At 47.9% G+C, this 23,853-nt stretch overlaps 1 protein-coding gene across 2 annotated transcripts in view; it reads left to right on the top strand.

Annotated features, from left to right (window-relative positions):
* LOC119379410 (insulin-degrading enzyme) overlaps window positions 1-23,853 on the top strand; it is a 439,455-nt gene that overhangs the window by 256,270 nt on the left and 159,332 nt on the right. For both annotated transcript variants that reach the window (XM_049411974.1, XM_037648727.2), the window contains exons 19-20: window positions 1,756-1,876; window positions 10,322-10,413. In XM_049411974.1, coding sequence (XP_049267931.1) covers window positions 1,756-1,876; window positions 10,322-10,413 — 213 coding nt within the window. The remainder of the gene's footprint in view (window positions 1-1,755; window positions 1,877-10,321; window positions 10,414-23,853) is intronic.

Here is a 23,853-nt window from a genome sequence, read left to right as displayed (position 1 = left end):
CGTGTTCGTTGCAGAGGATATGCGACTGTCAAACTTCTAAGGTAAGCTTGCACTGCAATACATCTCCACTGTATTTCCCACTGCGATTATATACACGCGTTATAAACACTTGTCAGATATTGACACCACGTTTCTGCGCGACCTGCGCAATGCTGTGCTGCTTTCCTCGGCTCATTTCTTTAGCCACAGGTATCTCTATACCCTTCACAATAGCGTGTGTCATAGTTCTTTTTGAAATATGCAAGGCACAAACATGTGCATAAGCGGTGCGTCGCAAACCAAAGAAAAATACTGATTACGTGTTTCAGCTGTATACAAAGAGAGCGGCCCAAGTAATGCTCTTTTACTGCACATTGTTTGTTTATAATGTTGTGTGGTAGTAATCTATCACGCGGATTTAGTATTGTCATTCTGGTTTTCTTGAACGTTATACATGTGCATTCATTGACATATCTTTTTAAAATATTGCGCTCTTTGCTTTCGCATCCCACGGCAGCGTTGCACTACCGTGCGCTATTGTGGACAGCATACGAGGACCCTTGATCAGCAGAAAGATGAGTGTGATGATCTACCGAACAAACAGTTCCATCTACTGTACAGCTCCGAAACTCTTAACTCTGTGTTCGCAGCACACGCTGACCGAAGAAAGCAAAATAAGAATTAAAGGGGAGGGATAAAGGGGTGTAAAGCGAAGGGCAGACGCCTCATGTGGACTACGTACTTCAGTGCACACTAAAACTAAGCTTGCAAAGAGTTGCCTGTTGGGATCTTTGCGCCAATCAAGTCTCGTGTGGCGGCACTGATTTTCTGCGGGCGCGTGCAGCAGCGTCTGTGGCACTGCTTACACACGTTTATATAAGTAAATCATTGCTTTCGTCGATCTGCAACACCGACAAGCTGATGTTGATCATTCATGCTCTCTCATGCGTGTGCGACGTCGGCCGTCTGTTTTAAAGTGCATATATTGTAATATTGTTCTGCAAGTCTAGCTTATGTTGTAGGCGAGCAACTAAACTGCACGGAGAAATAAAAACTGAGGTTGAAGAGCGCTTTTGCGCACGCTGGTCATTTCAGAAGAAAAGCACAGTGCCGATCTTGTTGATGAAGCAAGTTCGTGTTGGTACTTTCTTTTTCTTCATTCAGGTAACTGATAAGTTCGATTAAATTTAGTGTTACCTTGTTCCCGGCATTGTCAGAGCTCCATCGTTGCCTGAACAGCGCACGAAGCATTGGGAAGTCATCGCAGAACGAAGATAAAAAACCAGTAGCTAGCACCTGAAAGGCTGCGATATGCGACTAGTTTCGTTTTCGTGCCCAACAAAACATGGCGGATTGAGCTCATGGACTTTTTGGCAGATGGCGCTCTAAATTTTGAATATCCCCTAATACTGGTCGAGCACTACTTCAGACAAGGAAAACCACCTTATTGCACAAAAAAACATTGAACAACGTAAAGAAGGGTGACAAGACAGAGCACACACCAAGAATCAAGTTTATTGCTTATTTAAATGAATGTTTCACCAAAGAATGCACAACACACTCATGCAATGTGCTTGTGTGAATGACAGATGGCCCTTACAAAGAAGGGCACATCATCCTCTAGATGCATGCTGTTGCTCGAGGGCTGTCTGTGTTTATAAGTATGCTCATAGGTAGCTCATTTTGAGGCACTTACATTGTGGCCTGGCCATATCGAATTTTTATGTTGAGCTTATTACCTATTGAATGTAATTCAAAGAACACTTTGTGGTGCAGTACATCCGTGGTCTCAAGAACTTCAGTGCTGAGCAACCTCATCAGCATGCAGTCTACTACACTTACATGCTCCTGGCCCAGAAAGTGTGGTCGCACAGTGAAATGCTCGAAGCCACAGAAGGTAAATTCGTGTTGCTGTGATGTTTTGGAAGAATGAAAAGTTCAGAGTTTTCTTTATCTACCAATCACAAGCATTTCTAATCTTAAATACTGGATGGCGCAGATTCGACACAGGACAGAAAAAGAACACTGATGCACAGAACAAGCACTAGTGTTGAGCGTTCTTTCTCTGTCTTGTGTCAAATTCATGCCATCCAGTATTTAAGATTAGCAACAAACTAGCCCAGCAACGAATTTTGTTAAACCTTTCTAAGTTGACTGACTGTATGACAGGAACTTTTTCAGCCCACCTCTGTGTTTTGTGTGTTCAGCAAGGATGAGGAGTTCACTCTAATACTCTTTTAACAATTCATTGTGGCATAATTGCACAGTGGCCACGAGAAACAATTTGCCAGGGGCTGTATGTGAGAATGACAGTTGCAACCACATGTGAATCCAGCCACTCATTTGAGGGGAGGTGGTTACTAGAAAAAAAGGGTGGGGTAGTTCTTGATTCTTTTTTGTTTTAAAGGGGCCCTGGCAACACTTTTTGCACATGGTCAGAAAACGCTGCCAGTCGGTAGTCAAGGCTCCTGTGGACATGCGAGCCAAATATTGTGGCACTGCATGCGGCAGGGAATTTGCAATTACGTCTCAAAAACAGCTAGATATTGATCCCTTTTCTTTCGGCAAATTATATTATCAGTGGGTCCGACTATGTCAACGGCAGGGAGGACACTGCAACTGGCTGATTTGATCATTTTTGTGCTGCATGGTTACTGCTGTCACCATAGGGTACCGCCACATGCCTGCGTTTCGCTCTTGATCACACCGAATGTGAGGCGATGCATTGAAAGGGAACAAGAGAGTGCTCAAGGTTGGGATGTATGCTTCTTGCCTCCTCCTTTTCTTTCATCCGCCCCAGAGTTCTCATCTGGACGAAAGAGAAAGTACTCAAAGCATGTAACAAATCCCTGTAACTTTGCTCATACTTGACAGGTACAAGAAATTTTCGCAGCAATTGATTCATGAGACAATTAACTCCTATAGTGAGATCATTCAATGACTACTTAGAGAAGCGTTTGCAGGGCTCCTATAAGGAGTTACTGTTATCACAAGGCTCCCATCATCATATACTTTTATTTTGTGCTCACAATGGTTCCGCTCATTTATTATATCAGTTTTCCGACTTGTGAAAGATTTGACAACTCAAATATTACGGGCTACTGTGCTTCCAACATAAGCATAATGTATTGAGCTATGCTTTTAAATCACTAAAATAGGTCCTTAATGTATTATGGGGAAAACAAACGCAACGCTATTGTTAGAATGAGTGGGCACTTATCTTGGCAGCTTAATAGATGACATTTTAAGCTGATAATTGTTCTGGGCAAAGTGTGAAATTATTCCATTACAGATGTAGGGTGTTGTAGTCAGGAAGGTATGTTAGTGTTGCACAATAAACAAAGTTCATCCAATTTGGCTGAAATGGTTCTATTTACTGTGAGATGTAATAATGATGCGACAGGCTACTCATACATGGAAGAATATAAGTTTGAAACCTGAAGACTAAAGAAAGGTCGGCAATATTGCTACTGCTTGTATTACTATACAATTACAAAATAGTATTGTTGAAAATGAAGGCTAGCTACTGCACTAACATAAGCAAGGTAACCGGCGTCGTGTCCACATCGCTACGTGGTTCGATGTCTTGGGCCCCGCCACTCCCAGCCATGCCATGGCAACAGGAAGGACAGCAGGCCAGCAGGCCACCAGGTCACTGCTGCCACTGGCCAATGGCTGGCCAGTCACTCCATCCTTGAACTTCTCTGCCACCATGTCATCGGACTCATTCAGCAGGCAGGAAGCTCTAGGGCCACCTGGTACCTGGCCTCGAATCCACCAGGCCGCTTTCACTGCAGGCCGCCGGTGCGCAGGGTCACGACCACCACGAGCGGGATCTTGCCACCAGGCCCACTCGGCAGCAAGAAGCCCGGTAGACGACCTGAACCGCCGGTCAAAGATTTGCTGTTCGAGTCTTGTTCGTTCGTTCACATGCACCCCACACAGCTAGCTGCCCTTGTCCCTCGTGGGTGTGCGATTATCTCCTCCTTCACCATCACCATCATCAAAACACAGCCCCTCTTGTGGTCGCACAGTTATTATCACGACTAGCTATGTTGTCACCGCGGCACTATCCATATCATCACACTCCTAAAATGCGAATGCACTCCAGACTGATGTGATGAGCCGTGCGGCCGGTGACCCTGCCTTCTAAGAACATTTCAGAGTGCATGAGCGGGACTATTTTCTTAGTCGCAGAGGCAATCGGCTGACCCGCTTCAGTTGTCTGGGTGGGGCCTCTAGACTTCTTGAGTTGTATGTGACTATAAAATGCCTATTGCAAGCACAACTGCGAAATGTCCGAAACACCATAATTCATTATTTGGTGAAGTGACAGAGTAACTATACGTCCGTAAGGCAATGCACCCACCTACGCAGCACACATTGTCGATGCTGTGGCTGATGATGATGAATAATTACGTTATGGCTGAGCGCTTTGTAAAAGATGGGTCTTTAAACCACCAACTTGTCGCGCAATTCACACGATTCTATACTTCTGCCACATACCATATTACATCAGTTAATGCCACTTCTCGCCCTACATGATGTCTGTATAGGGTTTTTTTCTAGGGGTGTGTGAATCTTCGAAATTTCGAATATTTTTCGAATAGTGTTTGCTATTCAATTCGATTCGCACTGGAATTTTATTATTCGAACTATTCGAACTTCCCAAAAACAAATACAGTCAACATCCAATTGAAAGTGACCCCTTCAGATTTTCAATATGCTTCACCTCATTACACTCTCGTATTGCGGCAAAGCTGCCTTTCAAGCTCCGTTACGGTCGAACTTTGCCAAGACACAGTCAACTAGATGATCTAAAAGAGTTTGGATGCGAGCTCGTTGGTACGGATCCATCTTAAAAACACAGCGCTAATTTAAATATGGACAGAAGAAAAAGCAAACGAGGACGGGCGCTCACTGCCAACAAAGCTTTTATTGTGCGTGCACAAATATATAGCTTATGAAAGAAAGGAACGGGGGGAACTGTTTCTTCTGTCCATGTTTAAATTAGCGCTGTGTTTTTAAGATGGACACAGTCAACGTCCGATTGAAAGTGGTCCCTAGATTTTCAGTGTGCTTCACCTCATCACGCAATGATAATGCGGCAAAGCTGCCTTTCAAGCTCCGTTACGGTCGAACTTTGCCAAGAGACCCAAGAGACAGTCAACGTCCGATTGGAAGTGGTACTTAGATTTTCAATATGCTTCGCCTCATCACACCCCGGTATTACGGCAAAGCTGCCTTTCAAGCTCCGTTACGGTCGAACTTTGCCAAGACCCAGTCAACGTCCGATTGCAAGTGGTCCCTAGATTTTCAATATGCTTCACCTCGTCACACCCCGGTATTGCGGCAAAGCGGCCTTTCAAGCTCTGCTACGGTCGCTAATGTACTAACCCAAGAAAACGCTGGTTCCAATGTGGAGATGAAAGATGTGGCAGAGGTGGGGGCTCAATTAATGCTGTTTTGGACCTGAAATTTGAGCAGGAAGTCCGAAAAATCGGAAGCGGCAGGTCCCTCTGGGGAAGGTCGACATCCCTATTCACACAGCCATCGGACAGGTCATCCCAAGAGTTGAGGTCATCCGCGTACTCGGTATGCTGATCGAGGCAAATGGTTGTAACGGACAAACGATTGCTCGTATCGCCACGAAAACGGACATGGTCAGGCTCATCACCACGGTCTCCAACAGCTGCGGAGGGCTGGGGGAAGAAAACCTCCTCAGGTTGTACCATGCCTTCCTAATGAGTCATATCACGTACGTGGCCGCCGCGCATCGCTGCCACGGATACAAAAGGTCAAAGCTTGAGGCGCTGATGCATAAGAGCATCAAGAAGGTGCTTGGCATCCCCATGGGAGCCAGCACGGAGAAGCTTATGCAGCTGGGAGTCCACAACACCCTCTACGAGGTTGTCGAGGCACAGCAGACGGCCCAGGTCGCCAGGCTCTCTTCCTCGCCTGCGGGGAGGCGGGTCCTGGAGGCGCTCGGCTGCAATCCCACTGCCATCAGGGAGAGGCAGTGCGCGCTCGACGCGCAAACGCGGGAGGCCATCACGGTCTCGCCGATCCCGCGCAACGTGCACCCACAACACAATGCAGGCAGGCGAAGGGCCAGGGCGGCCGCGCTTCTCAAATCCGTCGCTGGCTATCCGCGATCGGTCGCGTTCGTCGACGCCGCTCAGTACGGTTCGTCCGACCGGTTCGTGGCGGCCGTGGTAGATTACAGGGGCAACCTCCTTAAAGGGACACTAAAGGCAAATGTTAAGTCGACGTTGATTGTTGAAATGGCGGTCCAGAAACCTCGTAGCGCTGCTTTTGTGCCAAGGAAGTGCTTATTTTGAAATAAAATCACGTTTTTAGTGGTCCGCATCGCGTTAGCGCGCTTCAAATCTCCCGCCTGAAAATACGACGCTCATACGTCACTGCTGCCGTGCCCAACGTTGCCCGCTTTTACTGCGCGGCCGCCGACACTAGTAGCAGCCGAGCGGAAGTAGCGGGACCCACAGTAGCAACAACGGCGCTGCGGCAAAGACTTGCTCGGATGGGCACATTCAAAGCCGTCACCAAGTTGCGGTTGGTCTCGTAATCCTCAGTACGAAAGTGCAACGAGCACACACGCAGAGGTTTTGACTGTTTAGCACACTGGCGCAATGGCATGACACTAAGCCACTTGGAGCGTAAGGGTTCATTCCGCGGCACCCAGTGAAAAGACACACCGGTTTCCTTGCTGCAGCACTGGCGTTGTGCATCATTCGGGCATCCGGCAATATCACACGCATGCGGCATTTTGTCGAACTTTCTGTCAGAGCGACGTTCACGAGCGCGCAAAACACGCACGGCAGTATGCGATCCCGAAACTACCACTGAGACGGGCGAGGCACAGTTCGGCGAAAACGGAACCTTTGAATCACGCGCGCCGTTCCCCATGGCAACGCCACGGAGGTTTTGTTTTCCATGAATCAAGCGGAAACGAACAAACAGCATTTTATTACGTCTTTTGATGCTCGGAATGTTCTTTTTTTACTGCTGCTAGTTTGATTGCTAGTGATTTATTGTAGGCCGACTTCCCTACGTCATCGGGATCACTTCGAAAATGTCCCACTCGTGGCGCTCATCATGTGATACATTTAGCTTAATTTCTCGGTAAGTAGGGCACTGCTGTTGATAATATTGCCGTTTTAGAAGTTGTCATACATTGGGCTTTCACTCTGACATAAATTGTTATTTGCCTTTAGTGTCCCTTTAACGCCGCATCGGTGTGGGGCTCGTCCCCGGCACTGGCAGAACAAGTGGCGGTAGCTCTCGCCCTTTGGGACGGGAGTAGGCCGCAGGTCTACACGGATTCCCAGGCAGCGGCCAGGACCTTCGCGTCGGGTTCGGTCTCGAGGGAGGCGGCCTCCCTGCTCTGCGGCAGAAGCGTCGTCCCCCACATCATCACTTGGTTCCCGGCCCACATGGGGCCTCAGGTCTCCCCCGTCGTTCCCAACGCCAACGAGCTGGCCCATGCCTGTGTGCGCGAACTCGCCCACCGCGCCGGGGAAACGCTGCTCGCGGGTGCGGACGCGGGGCTCCACAAGGACTCACTCCACACGTTCAACGAGGTCACGAAGCACTATAAGCTCGGCAGGAGGGTATATCCCCCGCCGCACACCAAGCTCTCCAGGCCTCAGTCTTCCACCTTTCGTATGCTGCAGACTGGGTCCTATCCCAGCCTAGCTAGGCTCAGCAAGTACGCGCACTCATTCGAACCCGATTGTCCGGATTGCGGAGATGCTTTCTGCACTTTAGAACACATGCTCTGGCGGTGTCCCACGTTACAGCAGGACGATCGTCTAACCACGGAAGAAGAATGGCAGAAAGCACTCAAGAGCTCTGACCTCACCGTTCAGCTACGGGCCGTCCAGAGGGCCCGCGACATGGCGGGCAGGCATGGCCTGCCCGTCCCGACGTGGGAGTTGCCCGCGTCGGCTCCTCCCCCGTAAGGGGGCTTTCCGAGTCGCCCCTCAGGACCACAATAAAGTTGATTGTCCGTCTGTCTGAAGATTTTTAGCATCCAAAATTTTTATGTATATCGACGTCTACGAGGAAGATTTGGAACTCCGGACTTGAAGGGAACACACCCTTGTCTGCCGCATCAGTAAGGCTTCCACAGAAGTTGAGAGAGGAGGAGAGGCTGAGGAAATAGCATCTTTGCCTATCACGTGTAAAGTGTTGTCGGTAACGCTTTGGTTGCACCAAATCATGTACTTAAATAGAATTCGGCCTCTACATTGCCTCATTCTTGATAAGACAACTATGAAACACCACTCCGCCAGTGTTTCATCAACCTAGCGAAAAGAAACACTTTCATGTTGCTATCTCATAAGAATATGCTTAAGAATCCTTTCTAACTTTTTCTTCTGCAATTTTGCTTCAAAGTATTCGAAAAATATTCGAGAAATATTCGAGAAATATTCAATTCGATTCGCACTCACACTTCAATATTCGATTTCGCTTCGCACCCAAAATTTTGCTATTCGCACAGCTCTATTTTTTTCCAAAGCTGTTCCAAGCATTGGCGTGGCTCTGTGGCAGAATACCTGACTGCCATGCAGAATGCCTGGATTCAATACCGGCTCCAACTCTTCAATTTTTTTCTTTGCATCAATCACGATTTTTCGTTCAAGGACAATGCCACTGACGCCGACACCGGAATTTGTGACACTGGCTCTTTAACGCTAGTGTGTTAGAAGTTTCATAGTAGCTGACAGCCCTACCGTGGTGTTGAGAAAATGCTTCAATATTTAAATTGGGAGTGTCCTGGAGCACTCATTCACATGAGTTTCAGTGGAGTCTGAGCTCATGATTCTGTTTATATAATAGGCCGTCGTGGTGGCGCATCTCCTGGCAGCGGCGGCCGCATTTTCAATGGAGGCGAAAATGCTTGAGGCCCGTGTACTTAGATTTAGGTGAACGTTAAAGAACCCCAGGTGGTCAAAATTTCCGGAGCCCTCCGCTACGGTGTCCCTCATAATCATATCATGGTTTTAAGATGTTAAACCCCAGCAATTATTATGTGGTGGTGCATTGGTTGCGGTGCTTGGCTGCTCACCTGAAAAACACGGGTTTGATCCCGGCTGCAGCAGTCTCATTTCCATGGAGGTGCCTCATAATCATATGTTTTTGGCACATAAAACCGCAGAAATTATTATAAATATTAGTTAGTATATATGTGCAATTTCTTGAACTTCAGTGAATTTGAGCCTAAGTTTGAGTCCAAGTGGGCCTGCCTGAGTCTGATTCTGGCAATTCTGACCACAAACGAGCCTATCTAAGTCCTTCAGCTGAGTAGAGTTCTGGTAAGTCTGAGTGAGCTTTGCAAAATACTTAAAGGGGCACTGACACAATATTTCACGGCCGAGATAGCCTGTGAGATCGATTCCGGTGAACATGCGTATATCATCTGCAAAATACCAACAGTGAATATAGCTTGGAAGTTATTTTAAATTAATTTTGAAGTTTGCGTGAGTGATCGACATTCTCGCGCTACTGACACCCTCAAAGGGGACCCTTGGGGACCCCCTACTTCCCTCACGTGACCACGTTGCAACAAGTTATGATTACATCATAGCCGCCATTTTTTTTTTGCCACGTTCGCTCCAGCAGCCTACTTCTGGGCGGCTGCTCGCGAACCGCGCGGAAGTGCATCACAGTTCTATGTGCTGACGTGATCGAGCACTGCACCTGCTAGGTGGTGATAGTTGCACCCGGAGGCTTGTCATTTTTGAAACCGAAACTGACACTGGTCTGTAATGAGGAGCCTGTAATTAATTATCTGTTGTGCGCTGCAGCAAATGATGTGCGGTGTTGTGACTAACAGGCCCCCAGCAACACATTGCAGCAAAAAAAAGCGAGAAGCCAAAATTTTTGTGTCAGTACCCCTTTAATATCATTGAGTTTGAGGTAGAGTGAGCTCCGGACAACAGATATATTCTGTGAAGGATCCCGAGGGTGTTGTGCTTATTTTGCTGATCTGTGCAATTACGCGTTTGGCCATTTTACTTTACTAGGTAGTTTTGAGAGAGAGAAGCATTATTGATTAGGGCTCTATGCCCAAGTATCCCAAGTTTTGGGAAGTTGCTTTTTTTGCCTGTTCCAGCATCCTGGTTTATTGCATGCCCTCAGTGATCTTTTTTAAAAAGCTGCAACTACGAATACTAACCACAGTATACTCTCTTGCTTGCATTTTTTTGTTTTTGTTGTTTTTGAGCACCTTACTTTCAGAGTAAATTTTCAGTATCACTGGTGAGTATCCTCCGGTTGTTTGCTTATCATGTGGCACTTGTCTTTTTTTTTTTTCCAGAGCTTACCAGAGAGAGTGTCCAAGACATGATTCCGAAGTTGCTGTCTAGGATGCATATTGAGTGCCTTATGCATGGAAATTTGAGCCATCAGGTATGTGAGTTTAGGCTTAATTGTGCTCTTTGCAGCCTGTAAAATAGAAAACGAAAAGGCTTTGCACCGTTTGCAGTATACTGCCTGCTTTGCTTTCTATTGGTGCTTATTTTGATCCATCAGTTCTGCGTAATAAATGTTTTTAACCTGAAGGGCCATACAGTTAGCAGAGGTAACCGCAAAAGCACACGGGAAACAGAAAGCAGTGATTCCACTCCTGCGCCAACTGCGCCAAAGTGCGCCAAATGGCATTTACTGCGCCATCCTGATAATATCGACGAAAATTGCGCCAAACTGCGCCAAAGTCTCGGGTTTGGGGGCGTCTATCACCAGCAATCGGACCGCCGGTGCGTCAGAACATGTGCAGCTTGATTTTGGGGCTGCCAAAGTCGCAACCATGGACCGAGAATCATTCCGCTGAATAAATAGCGCTCGCGCGTGCCTCCCGAGTAAGACACGATGCCATGCATAGTGCCGACGCAGCTTCTGTTCTGCAAGTCGGCTCGACAGCAAAACACGCTCTCCGCAGAGGCTCGTGACGTCTAGGCCTATCGGTAGCGAGAAAGTGCGACGGCGATTCATCGGTGGACGTCGTCTGTTCCAGAAACGCTGCTGATAGCTCGTTTCAAGCGTCGCACGGTGCGCAAGGAAAGCAATGTTCAGTAATACAGTAATACCTACATGCGCGTCGCTAGAATGTCTGTCACTTCTGTTTCTGCACATCGCGGAATGAAATCTGGGATATGGAACAATATCGAATTTTCCTTGCTTCGCTTTTATGGAAGAGCACGCGAACGGTGGGGACGCGTTGACACTTTTCCTCAGATATACTTTATCCATGGATCTTCATCCAGAACAGCTTTTTCGTAATTCCTTCCGCCAGCACGTCCGAGTTTGTAATCACTTTGCGGTAAATACCCCCTAAAAGGCCCTGCCCTTTCGAGCTCACGTGCTAGGGTTCCAATTCGAATTTTTGCTTGCTTTTTTAACAATGTAATCTCATTATTAAAGCATATCTCCTGGTCGGAGCAGCTGCAAATGCGCAGCTGTCAGTAGCGGGCCCGTCGCTGACGGCCCATAGTGAAGTGGCTACGCCATGTTACATGTCCGCCCCTCGCTTTCGAGGGTCAATAGCTGACGGTTAAAAAACTCAATTTCACTTAAGGCCGAAGCAATGAATGCGATACCAACAAATTGTATTGTTAAACGAAGTAAGGCTAGCAGCTAACTCTTTTGGATCCGATCTCGCGTAATTCAACAAAACGCTGGTTTAAGGGAATATGGCCACTCCAGGAACCGAAGTGTTTTTGTGCTCTGAGTTTTCTAAACGCGAAGTAAGCGTTGAGAGCACAGCAAGTTTACGAACCGTCTCCTGATGCCTCGAGATAGCGCGCGCGCCAGCGACTGCGCCCTTCGAACGATGCGGTTCCCTTCGCTCCCCTGGCGTCCCTTCATGCTCCTTACGAAAAACGTGCGGGGCGTTTCCTCTCTGTTTGATGAGCAATCGACGGCAGGCCCGCACGCGAGAGATGTTATCTCATGCGCCCTCCGTGCGACGGAGACAGACGGCCGGCTAGTTTTATCTCCGCTTCAGCCGCGTTCGTCGTCAGCGCTCGCGAGCTTTTACCCGCGGCTAGAATGCGCGTGGTGATGTTATTAATTTGGACTTTATACGGAAAATTACGGCAACGGCGACGGCAAAATTCCGCCGAGAGTGTCCATATAATTGCTATCACAATAAAAATTAAAAAACAATTGAGGAGCCATTTCACTCTCTCAAGTGGATGATAAGCGAAGCTGTTTCGCGCATGGCACAGATGTGACATGGTGGAGGCCAGTTTGGTATGTAAGGCCAGGTTGTTAACGGCCAAGCTGTTAACTTTCAATACGCAATATTAATGCGAAAGCCTTAGATGCTTTATCAAACACGAAAATTGACCATCGGCGGCGTCCATCGATTGATGCAAAAAATAATCATGTGATGGCGTTATCATCACGTCATAGATCGTCAAAACTTGTGACGTCATCATGGCGTCATATATCGTGATGTCACGTGATGACGTCATCACAAGACATCGTCGCTTTACACTGCTTCCGTGATCGGTGCGCCTATCATGGAGCTAGCGCAAAACCAGGTGAGGTGCACAAAGCTTGCAAAGAGGGAGGGGGAGGATCTGCCGATCGAGAAAGAAAAAGAACCTGGCTTTCGCCTTGGAGTTTTCTTGGGGGAATGCATTAGGGACAGTGTGGCTCTTTGGTGTTGAGGCACTGCTGTACATCACGGCGTTTGTCTACCATGTCTGCTGATAACCACATAGGTGTATTTAGTGTTATTTCATAAAATGCAATTTTATTGATCCGGATTTCTGTTTATTTGTTAGTGTCGAAAATAATCGCCGAAGAGGTTAATTCAGAACACTCAACTGCATGAGCCCTTATTTTTTCATTAGCGAGTGAAGTATGGAGTTCTCCTGAGATGATTTTTTCCATGAGATTTGCAATGAATCGAAATATTTCTAGCCTTCATAAGAGCCATGTAATAATATTCAGGGGCTCGAATGTTAATGCAATATGCTTCTATAGTGCACTCCAGGATGTAAAATTTGCTGCTCCAAAGTGCTTCCAGGTGCAAAATTATCTGCTCCAAAGTGCTCCAAGATGAAAATTTTTGCTGCTCCAACGTGCTCCCAAACGGAAATTTTGCTGCTCCAAAAATTGCTCCATATCAGAAGTCCTCGGTAGCATCACTGAGAAAGAGATAACACAAAGCAGTGTTGTCTTTCTGTGTCCAATGTGCTTTTTCAGTTACCTTTGCTAATCATGAATCACCAACTGGCCTACACGCACACTCTCCTAGGCCACATAATGCCTGGTGCAGAAGAACGCCAAAGAAGCTAACGTGTAGCAAAGGATTTAGGCAAAAATAGCAAAAAAAAGAAACACAGACTTTTTGATTGTTCATGGATGTTATTACTAACTACATTGAATGCCATTTCATTGGCAGGAAGCTTTTGAAGCATCTCCTCAGCTTTAAGTAATGGTCTTCACCAGCACTTGAGCCCCTGAGGTTTGTAATATCACATGTGTACAATTTCTGCGTGGTGCACAGAACTGGTGCTGCGAAAGTTCAGATAATGCTGCTGTGGTGCGAAGACGACTCACATGGTGCAGGTGTGGTGGCACTTGCTGTGCTCTCGCCTTGCTTTTCAATCAAGCGTGCTGGTGCATGCGTGTCGTCTGCTGCATGTCCACATTAATTGTGAAAAAAAATGCATCGGAGGATATTCACCTACTTGTATTTCTTGCACATTTTGTTTGCCTTTGGGCAAGATCTTCTGCTACCACAGGCACGCTTATCAACACTGTGATGGAGCTTGTTAACTCGGACAGCGAAAATGAACATGGAACAGATACATGGAACAATATGGAATTTTTCGTGTACACAGAAGAGCACGTGAATAGTGCGAACGCGCTGACACTTCGTGAACACTTTCTCCATGAATCTTCATATCCAGAAGAGTTTTTTCGCAGTTACTTCCACCAGCTCATTGGAGTATGTATCTATCGTGCTTGGGGTAAATACCCCCTAAAGGGCACCGCCTCTTTTGATCTCATGAGTGGGAGGGTCCAGATATAAATTTTGTCTGAAATTTCGTGCTCATGGGCAGTGAGCACGAAATTTCAGGCAATGGTGTTGGCACTGCAACTGCTGCTACTTCTGATTGCTCCAACCTCTGTCCTTGGGTTCTTACTTCTTCCGCTGCATGCACCTACATCTAAATACGATCAACATAAGCTTGCCATCACAATTCGCTGCCGATGTGCCAAATGATTGGTTCGCTCACCGGCCATTGCATTAAATTCTGTGCTGCCGTCTGCAACTACTGCATCGTTCTCATCTACCACGGGAAGTAATTCATGATGAACACCATGTTCCCTGCCTCATCTGCTTTCAAGCTACGCCTTGACGGCACCACTACACAAGAAGGTGCATAAGTTCATTGCACCGCATTGACACCACTCTGGCACCATGCTGCAATCGAGGACCATGGCGCAGTGCACCGCAGAATCAAGGACTGCGGTGAGTCCACAGTCCTCGAGTTCGCAGAAAGGCGTGCATGACTGTGTCCGTTGCCAGAAAACTAAACACAGGCTGTCATAGATGATACGAGGGGTGTATGTCGAAGCTGGTCGAGCCAGGCATGTAGCCTCTGGCTCGACCACCTTGTGCTGCGAGGCACTGGCCGGGTGCCGAAAGACTCGCTTGGAACATACCGTATATACTTGTGTAAGGGCCGCACTTTTTTTTCGAAATTTTTGCTTGGTGCGGCCCTTACACGAATCAGGCCGATGACAGCTCACCAAAGGTCTGTACTGTTTCCGCGACAGTAGCAGAGTGTAAGAGAGTCGCAAATAACATTCCAGGAATGTTTTTATTACGATTCCATTTCGCTATCGCTGTCCTCGTTCTCGGAAGAGCTCGCCTCGGCGTCGGCGTCCTCCCAGAGACGTTCATCCTCAGCGCTGCTCATGCAGTTTGAAATTCCAGTCACCTTGAAGCTTTTCGCGACTGTTTCAAATGACACGGCACGCCACGCACTCAAAATCCACGCACACACTTGTTGTAGCGATGCCCACCCCTGACTTGCCTTGAATTGTGCCTGGGATATTTCCATGTGGCGAGCGATGGCCAGGGCTTTCACGCGGATCATGTCAGTTGAGAAGGCGTAGCCGTCCCTTCGAGTGTCGATGACATATTTGACAAGTCTGCCTTCGAGTTCCGGGTACTTGCACTTCTTTCCGCGAAATGCCTTTCGGCTCCTGTCGGTAGCGACGAGGGCATCTTTCTGTTTCATCCAGTAACGCACGCGCTTCTCATCGACGTCAAATTTGCGTCCAGCTTCTCGCTTGCCGTGCTCCTCGGCATATTCAATCACTTGCGGTTTAAAGGCTGCAGTGAAAGATCTCAAGTGCCGGCCCATCGTCCCTCACCTGCGATGGCTCAAACAGGGCTACTACTACAGACAAAGTGACACCGACAACACCGATCTGAAGAAACACTGCCAAGCTACCCACACGATGCCAACGATGCGCCACACAAAGCAATAGTGGCGCCGTCGAGGTCGGCGGAAGCAGAAAAGCTGGCAGCGCCATCTAGCTGCAATTTAACTAACTACACCTTTCTGGCGTGACTTTTTGAACATTTTTTTCGAAATTCCCCCTCCAAAGTAGGGGTGCGACCCTTACACGAGTATATACGGTAGACTGACATTTATTCAAAAGTAAAAACAAGTTTGATGATTGGCTATGGAGGCATGTTAGTGTTGGGAGAGCTGCTTTGATAGCGCTCCAAGGCATAGTGACCCCAAGACGAGGGAAACCGACTTCCTGAGAAGCGTGAGCAATATCCCCTTAAATCCTAAAAAAATGCAGGTCCAATGATGGCAGTGGTTCCACTCCTGCGCCAACTGTGCCAAAGTGCGCCAAATTGGATTTATTGTTCCGTCCTGATAAAATCGACATAAATTGTGCCAAACTGCGCCAGAGTCTCGGGTTTGGTGTTGGTCACCGGCAAGCACACCCACGGTGCATCAAAACATGCGCAGCTGATTTTGAGGCCACCAAAGTAAAAAACCACGGACCAAGCATTATTCCGCAGACAAAAGAGCGCTCGCACTTGGTCCCGATTAAACGATGACGTCATGCACGGTGCCGACGCAGCTTCTGTTGTGGAAGTCGGCTCGACGGCAAAACGGTCTCTTCGCAGAGCCTCATGACTTCTAAGCAAATAGGTGATGATCAAGTGTTTTGGCGAGTCATCAGCTGACGTCATCTGTTCCAGGAACGTTGCTGCTAGGTCGCTTCAAGCGCACCGCATGGCATGTAATTAAGGTAATATTTAGTAATAACTACACGCATGCCACTAAAATGTCTGCCACTTCTGTTTCTGGACATTGCGAAATGAAATCTGGGAAACCTAGCAACAGATGCATGGAACAATATCGAATTATTTAAGCTTCGCATCCACAGAAGAGCACGCAAATGATGCACACACGCTGACACTTCTCAAACAATTTCTCCATGAATCTTCATCTCCAGAAGAGTTTTTTCGTGGTTACTTCCACCAGCGCATCTGAGTATGTATCTATCGCGCTTGGGGTAAATACGTACCTCCTAAAGGGCACCGGCTCTTTCGACCTCCTGAGTGGTAGGGTCCAGATATAATTTTTTTGCTTGCTTTTTTTAAAATGTAATCTCATTAATAAGAGTTTGCCTCCTGGTCGGAGCAGCTGCTATTTCGTTTTAATATGTGCAGCTGTCAGTAGCGGGCCCGTCACTGATAGCCCTGGCGTCGGAAGGCCCACTGTGAAATGGCTACACTATGTTACATGTGCGCCCCTTATCTTTCCAGGGCAATCGCTCACCAGCGATTGACCCTTGGTTGATCAGGATGACCAGCAAAGCTGTTTAGCATACACAGCACAGAGGTGACACGGCATAGGCCAGTTTGGTTTGTAATACCTGTGCCACACGGGCACAGAAAAGGGCACTAACTTCCTAATGCCTTAATATTTAATGCCATTTGCGCGGTGCCGCATGGGAAAATGAAATGGCATTCATCATGCCATCCGTCACGTAATACAGTCGATTCCGGATACAGTCGATCCCGGATATATCGAACTCGAAGGGGATCGCGAAATAGTTCGATATATCGATAATTCGAAATACGAAATATGCGTATTTAAGGCTTTAATTAAAGCACTACCGGCCTCGACACAGTTTTCCGAAATCGTAAAAAAAGCGTGAACATAACGATTCGCTCACATATGCCAAAGAACAAGGCAAAAACTTCTTCTTTTGCAAGTTAGCACACTTTATTTCGCAAGCAAATAGTCCGTAAATTTGTCTTGCTTCTTGCGCGCCGTGAATTTATTAAGTCATCGTCAATATCATTGAAGCTTTACAAATAAGTAAATTCAGCACCTTCGGCCACAACAGCGGTGATCGACGCTGAACGCTGATGCGAGCTCTGTAGCGCGGTAAAGGGTTTAGCGGTGGCAGCGGCGGCTGGCATCTTCAAACTGCACGGGTCCATTTCCGCAGCACCGGCAACGTCAGCTATGACCTCGGCATCGATGCAATCAGAAACAGCTACATCGTTATCTGCACCGATAAAGTCACTCGCTGTGCTCCCGTCCGATACGGCGCCCGGAAACGCTAATAAGTCGCAAAATTCACTGACGCGCCGAACGCCGTAGTCGGCGGTCATGACGCGCCCAACGTCGTCACCTGGCACCAAGGCCCGTAAGGAAACAGTGCACGATGGTGCTTTACTTGATGTTGCTCCAAGCACCGGTCATCATTTTTATCGCTACGAGCGGGACAATGTTTAGTTCGACTCCTGAATGACGATTTATCAAGAACGAAGCGAGAAGTACACATGCCGAAGATACATTTCTCCACCGTCGACATGTTGGCGATACCGATGGCACTTGTGGCTTTGTAGAAGGCAGCCGCTACTTTGGCGAGAAATGCGAGAAAAAGCGTAGCCTCTGAGATGTGCATTTTAAAACCGAAAACACGAAAAATACGTCACAAGGTTGCGGATCTCGAAGGCCATGCTTTGCGGGCCCGCATGCCATCGTGCGCGAAGAGACAAGGAAGGGAATGTAAACATTACAACAAGGCTGACAAGTCACTTCGAAGTCTCATTTTGGTGTCCTCGGCAATCAGCCTCTTTCAAAAACACTAGCCCATGCGTTAAAACCTGCAGATCGTGCGTCAAACATACCGGTGGACTGACGAGCGCTGCGCAACGAACTAGAGCAACGCAATTTCGTCACCTGCGCACGACGAGGGACTGGAACTTATAAGAATGCGGCCGAAAAATGATCAATATTTTTTGGAAAAAATGCACTTTCTGGGCTTCGGCGCGGAGCAGCGTTCAGTATAGCGGATGTTTCGCTGTGCGGGAGTTCGATATACGTGCACACCAGCCCCATACTTTTGCATGGGAAATTCAAGGGGATTTCTCAACTGTTGGATATAGCCAATAATTCGATATATCCGAGTTCGATATATCTGGGATCGACTGTATATCGAACTCGAAGGGGACCAGGAAATAGTTCGATATATAGAGAATTCTAAATACAAAATATGCATATTTAAGGCTTAAATTAAAGCACTGCAGGCCTCGACACAGTTTTCTGAAATCGTAAAAAGCGCGAACATTATCATTCGCTCACATATGCTAAAGAACAAGGTGACAACTTCTTCTTTTGCAAGTTACCGCACTTTATTTTGCATGAAAGTACAGTTAAACCTGCTTATAACGAACCTCCATATAACGAATTCCTGGATATAACGAAGTTTTTCTATTCCCCACCGTTACTCCATAGAAGCACATGTATCTGAGACTTCTACGTAAAGAAGTGGCAGAGGGAGACCCCCTCGAAATAACGAATTTTCCCCGATGACGACTTAAAGATTTTGGCCCAAATTTTGCCATTTTTGCGCGAGCAGCAACCCGAAGCACCTTCTCCGCCGCGACGGAATGCGAAGCGGCGGCATCGTGCTTGGCGCGCTCAAAGGCACGGCGACTGCGAGGCGAGAGCGAGTGCACGTGTGCGTGCGTGCGAGCGTGCACGAGGCGGGCCTGCATCTCTCAACCCGGCGAACTTGCCGCCACGGGCCCGCGGGCGTGAACTTTCCCCCTCCCCTCAAACATGATCCCACCACTTGCTGCAGCTGGCCTAGCCCGCCAAGCCGGCACGCTCCTTTTTGCTAAAGAGAGAAAGAAAAAGAAAACGAGTTTTTTTTTTTTTTCACCGCGCTGGCAGCGCCACTCTTAGGTTACTGTGCAAGTCTCAGCGCTTCACTTCGCTAACCTGACACTAGGTGACACTACTTAAAAAGAAAAAGAAAAAGGGGGAGCTGCAAGCAGCGCCGGCAGTGCTGTTGGCGCTGTTATGGTGGCTAGAGGGGGAAGTGTGACGGGCGCTGTATCCTCGCCGTGGGAGAGGGATGCGCGGAGCGCAATGAAAGTTCTGGCCGCCTCAAGGGGCGCTGGTGTAGTAGTAGGTGCTCGCGCTCGCCGCGCTTCCTTTGGCTCGTCTGGGCTCGTTCGTTCTCTCTGTGCTGTGCCGTCACCTTGTTCGGATGCCTCGCCTTCGCTGTCGTCGTTTGTTTACCCGCCACTGTACCCATGTGTTCTGCGAACCATGCCGTCAAATCGCCAAGTAGTACATGCTTCGTCCCTGGCTGTAAAGCCGTCCCTGGCTGTAAAGCATAGATCATGCTCGGAGAAGCTTTCGGTCTTTAAAGCCCCGAAGGATCTCTCGAGGCGAGAGCAATGAGCTCGAAATATTAAGCGGACTGACAAAGAGCTCACGAGGGACAGCGTTGTTTGCGAGCGGCACTTCGACGTGAGTTTCATCGGAAGGACATACCAACACATTATAAATGGTGAGGTTGTTGAGATACCCCGCGTTAGTCAGAAGACGCTGTGCCTAGGGTGTTTCCGGACGTACCGAAGTACTTTACCAAAAAAAGAAAAGCAGACAGGAGTGTCCAAAGGGAGCGCCAGAAACTTGAAGCTGAGGAGGGTCAAGTAATTTGACCTCTTAACGTGATAGGGAAGTATGTGATAACAAATGTCTGACATAATTATGGGATGACAAATGTGTGATAAATAAACGTTTTACCATTTCCCTTGCGTGTATTTAGTATGCATCTAAAGCCGTAAGTTAACAGAAATCATTGGTCTTTGCATAGATAGAACTATCGCTAAAATAATAAAATAAAATGTTCAGTATCAAAGAGCCTCCAGCTGCAGCATTCCGATTTCCACTTCAATTTTCTCAAGGAAAAGGAACCGGAAAATGTAAATGCTTTGAACATTTCGCGCTCAAGAGAACCCCCTACAATACAGAGGAAATGAAGGGGGGGGGAGGTGGGTGCGGACTAAGAGAGAAAAAAAAAAACGCACTGCACTGCAGCCAATATACTCGCTATGAACGATTGTAAACAGATTACACTTCACCAAGAGGAAAAAACACTTTAAAGTCAGCTGAGCAGCCGAGCAAGTGGTTTAGTTCAACTGAAGCAGACTATAAATATGGCAAAAGCAGCGCAAAAGGAACACGATAGTAAGAACGATACAGAACCAGCGCTGAACAGTTCAGCGCCTGTCCTGTGTCGTTCTTTTCGTGTTGCCATCTTTTTGCGCTGCTTTTACCATGAAAATCAACCAAATAGCCTAGTTTTTGCACACTGTTGCAGATTAAACATGTCAAAGCGAACCGATATTAAGTTAAAAAACATTTAAATATGAAAACCTGGAGCACGCCAGTTCCGTCTGATTTAAAAGCATTCTTGGTTTTCTTGTTTTTTTTTCCTCTTGCTTAACACCGCTAAGAACTTGCAACACATGCTTCTTAGCGAAACAAACACGTAGCGCCTTTAACAGCACGGGCGCGGGGTATAAGCGATTATTAGAAACAAGTGAAACTAACATCTAGCAGCCATACGCAAAGCAGGCAAATGCCGCCGCAAGCACCTACGGCGCAAGTAGCGCCACCTGGTGTGACCGCCATCTTTCATTGGGAATTCGTACAGCCCTCCGCTCTCAACAGTCACACTTCCCCCTCTAGCCACCATAGCGCTGTGGCTTTCTGCATTCTCCGTGTCTTTCTTTGTTTGTTTTCTTTGGTACGACGCCATCGTGTTGCTCGCTCTTCGTTTCTGATGCCTCGCGCTTGTGCGAACCGACACGCAGCCACGCATTCAGTACCCGTTGTGACAATCCAAGGATCAGTGCTTCGACGAAGAAACGCAAGATACTAGGCAGTTTTAGAATAGCGTACGCTAAGTTAGCGTTAGCGTTTGCGGCCCGCTATTTTCGTCACTTAACGGGAGCCCGCAAGCGGTTAGCGTATGACGCATGCGCAGTTGCGCGAAAACCCAACGCAAAGCTTTGCGTACGCTATTCTAAAACTGCCTAATGACTCTTGAGGACAAAATGGCCATCTTGGATGCCGTTTCTGGAGGCCAAAAAAAGAAGGATGTAGCTGCCAAATTTGGCATCGCAGCTAGTTCTTTGTCGACGATTTTAAACGCGAAAGATGCGATTCGCAGCGCTGTGGAGCGTGGCACGGACAGCAAAAAGAAGTTGAAGTCGTCAACATACGCCGACGTCGACAAAGCTGTGTTCACATGGTTTATGGACATGCGGGCACGAAACGTACCCATCAGCGGCGCTGTTTTGCAGCAAAAGGCAAGGGATTATGCTTGCATCCTGGGCTGCGATGATTTAAAAAGGCAGTAGCGGGTGGCTCAAAGGTTTTAAAAGCAGATACGGGATTGTCGGCAAAGGGATCAGTGGCGAGTCCTCCTCTGCGGATAGAGATGGCGCCGACTCGTGGATCCAACCTAAACTACCGGGTATTTTGGAGCACTACGAAGCGTCGGATGTGTACAACGCTGACGAAACGGCGCTTTTCTACGAGTTGCTTCCGAACCGTACCCTTACGCTTAAAGGTGACGTCTGCCACGGCGGTAAGCAGAGCGAACGTCGTTTAACTGTGCTACTGTGCACAAATGCAGACGGAAGCGACAGGCGAGTTCCGCTGGTCATCGGCAAAAGCGCCCGACCTAGGTGTTTCAAAGGAACCCACAGGATGCCCGTAAAATATGTGGCGAACACGAAAGCCTGGATGACGCGCGACATATTTAGTCAGTGGCTGACGGCTTTCAACAACGACGTCAAGAGGCAAGGACGCAAGATTTGTCTGTTCATAGACAATTGCACTGCTCACCACATAGAAGGGCTCGAGTTCTCCAACATTGATCTGGAGTTTTTACCCGCAAACTGTACATCGCTCATTCAGCCCCTCGATAAAGGTATTTATTAACAGTGTCAAGTGCTCATACCGTCGGCAACTAATCCAACAACTGCTCCTGAACATTCGTCTGCAGCGAGATACGAAGGTGTACATTGTGCAAGCAATTGAGATGCTTGAAGCATCCTGGCGAGAAACAAGCACTGAACTTGTTGCGAATTGCTTCCGCAAGGCTCGAATCTCAAAAGAGGTTCAGGCTGAGGAAATCGACGCCGGAGAGGAGGAGCCTTCATGTCCGCCCGATCTCGCCGAAGCTTGGATTTCGCTGCGCACGAATGGAGGAGCCCCGGACGATCTGCAGATTTGTGATTTTTTATATGCAGACAACTGCGCTGTCACAACTCAGGAGATGACGGATGAGGCTCTGGCAGAAACTGTCCGAGACCGCAGTGATGACAACAGACCTTTGGAGGACGACTCGGCACGCGCTTTGCCCTCCCCAAAGGAGGTGCTGGACGCCATCGACCTTTTGCGCCGTGCCGCGGGCTCGCTGGATGATGATGGAGCAGCATTGTGTTCATTGATGTCGTACGAACGGTCAGTGCTGCCGTCCATTATGAACAAACAGAGCAAAATCACGCAGTTTTTTACCGCAAAATAAATGTTTTGGGTGAGTTCTGCCGTCAGTTACTTTTTTGCTTACTTAAGCTTTTCTTTTTTCGAATTTTCGTGCCGAACCTCCATATAACGAAATCCTCTTTATAACGAAGTTTTTCGGGAATTTGTCAATTTCGTTATATCCAGGTTCAACTGTAGTCCGCAAACTTGTCTTGCTTCTTGTGCGCCGTGAATTCATCAAGTCACCCTCAATATCATTGAAGCTTTCCAAATAGCAAATTCAGCACATCCGGCCACAACAGCGGTGATCGACGCTGAACGCCGATGCAAGCTCTGTAGCGCGGTAAAGGGTTTAGTGGTGGCAGCAGCGGCATTGGCATCTTCAAACCGCACGGGTAGCAGGGGTCCATTTCTGCAGCACCGGCAACGTCAGCTATGGTCTTGGCATCGATGCAGTCAGAAACAGCTACGTCGTTATCTGCACCGAGGAAGTCGCTCGCTGTGCTCCCGTCCGATGTGTCGCAAAATTCACTGAAGCACCGTACGTCGTAGTCAGCGGTCGTGACGCACCCAAAGTCGTCACCTGGCACCAAGGCCCGCAAGGAAACTGTGCACGACTGTGCTTTACTTGACGTCGCTCCAAGCACCGGTCATAATTTTTATCACTACGAGCAGGACAATGTTGCGTTCGACTCCCAAATGACGATTTATCAAGAATGAAGTGAGAAGTACACAAGTCCACATGCCACAAGAGACAGCCACAACGCTGCACAAAGAAACATTTCTCCACCGTCGACATGTTGGCGATAGCGGTGACACTTGTGGCTTTGTAAAAGGCAGCCGCTGCTTTGGCGAGAAATGCGAAAGAAAGCGTAGCCTCCTAGATGTGCGTTTTAAAACCGAAAACACCAAAAATACGTCATGAGATTGCATATCTCGAAGGCCATGCTTTTCGGGCCCGCGTTCCATCGTGCGCGAACAA

The sequence above is a fragment of the Rhipicephalus sanguineus genome, chromosome 1 (assembly GCF_013339695.2).
Source record: "Rhipicephalus sanguineus isolate Rsan-2018 chromosome 1, BIME_Rsan_1.4, whole genome shotgun sequence".
Classification (NCBI taxonomy): Eukaryota; Metazoa; Arthropoda; class Arachnida; order Ixodida; family Ixodidae; genus Rhipicephalus; species Rhipicephalus sanguineus.
Note: the sequence above shows the minus strand (reverse complement) of the source record. Positions and strands in the feature narration are given on the sequence as shown.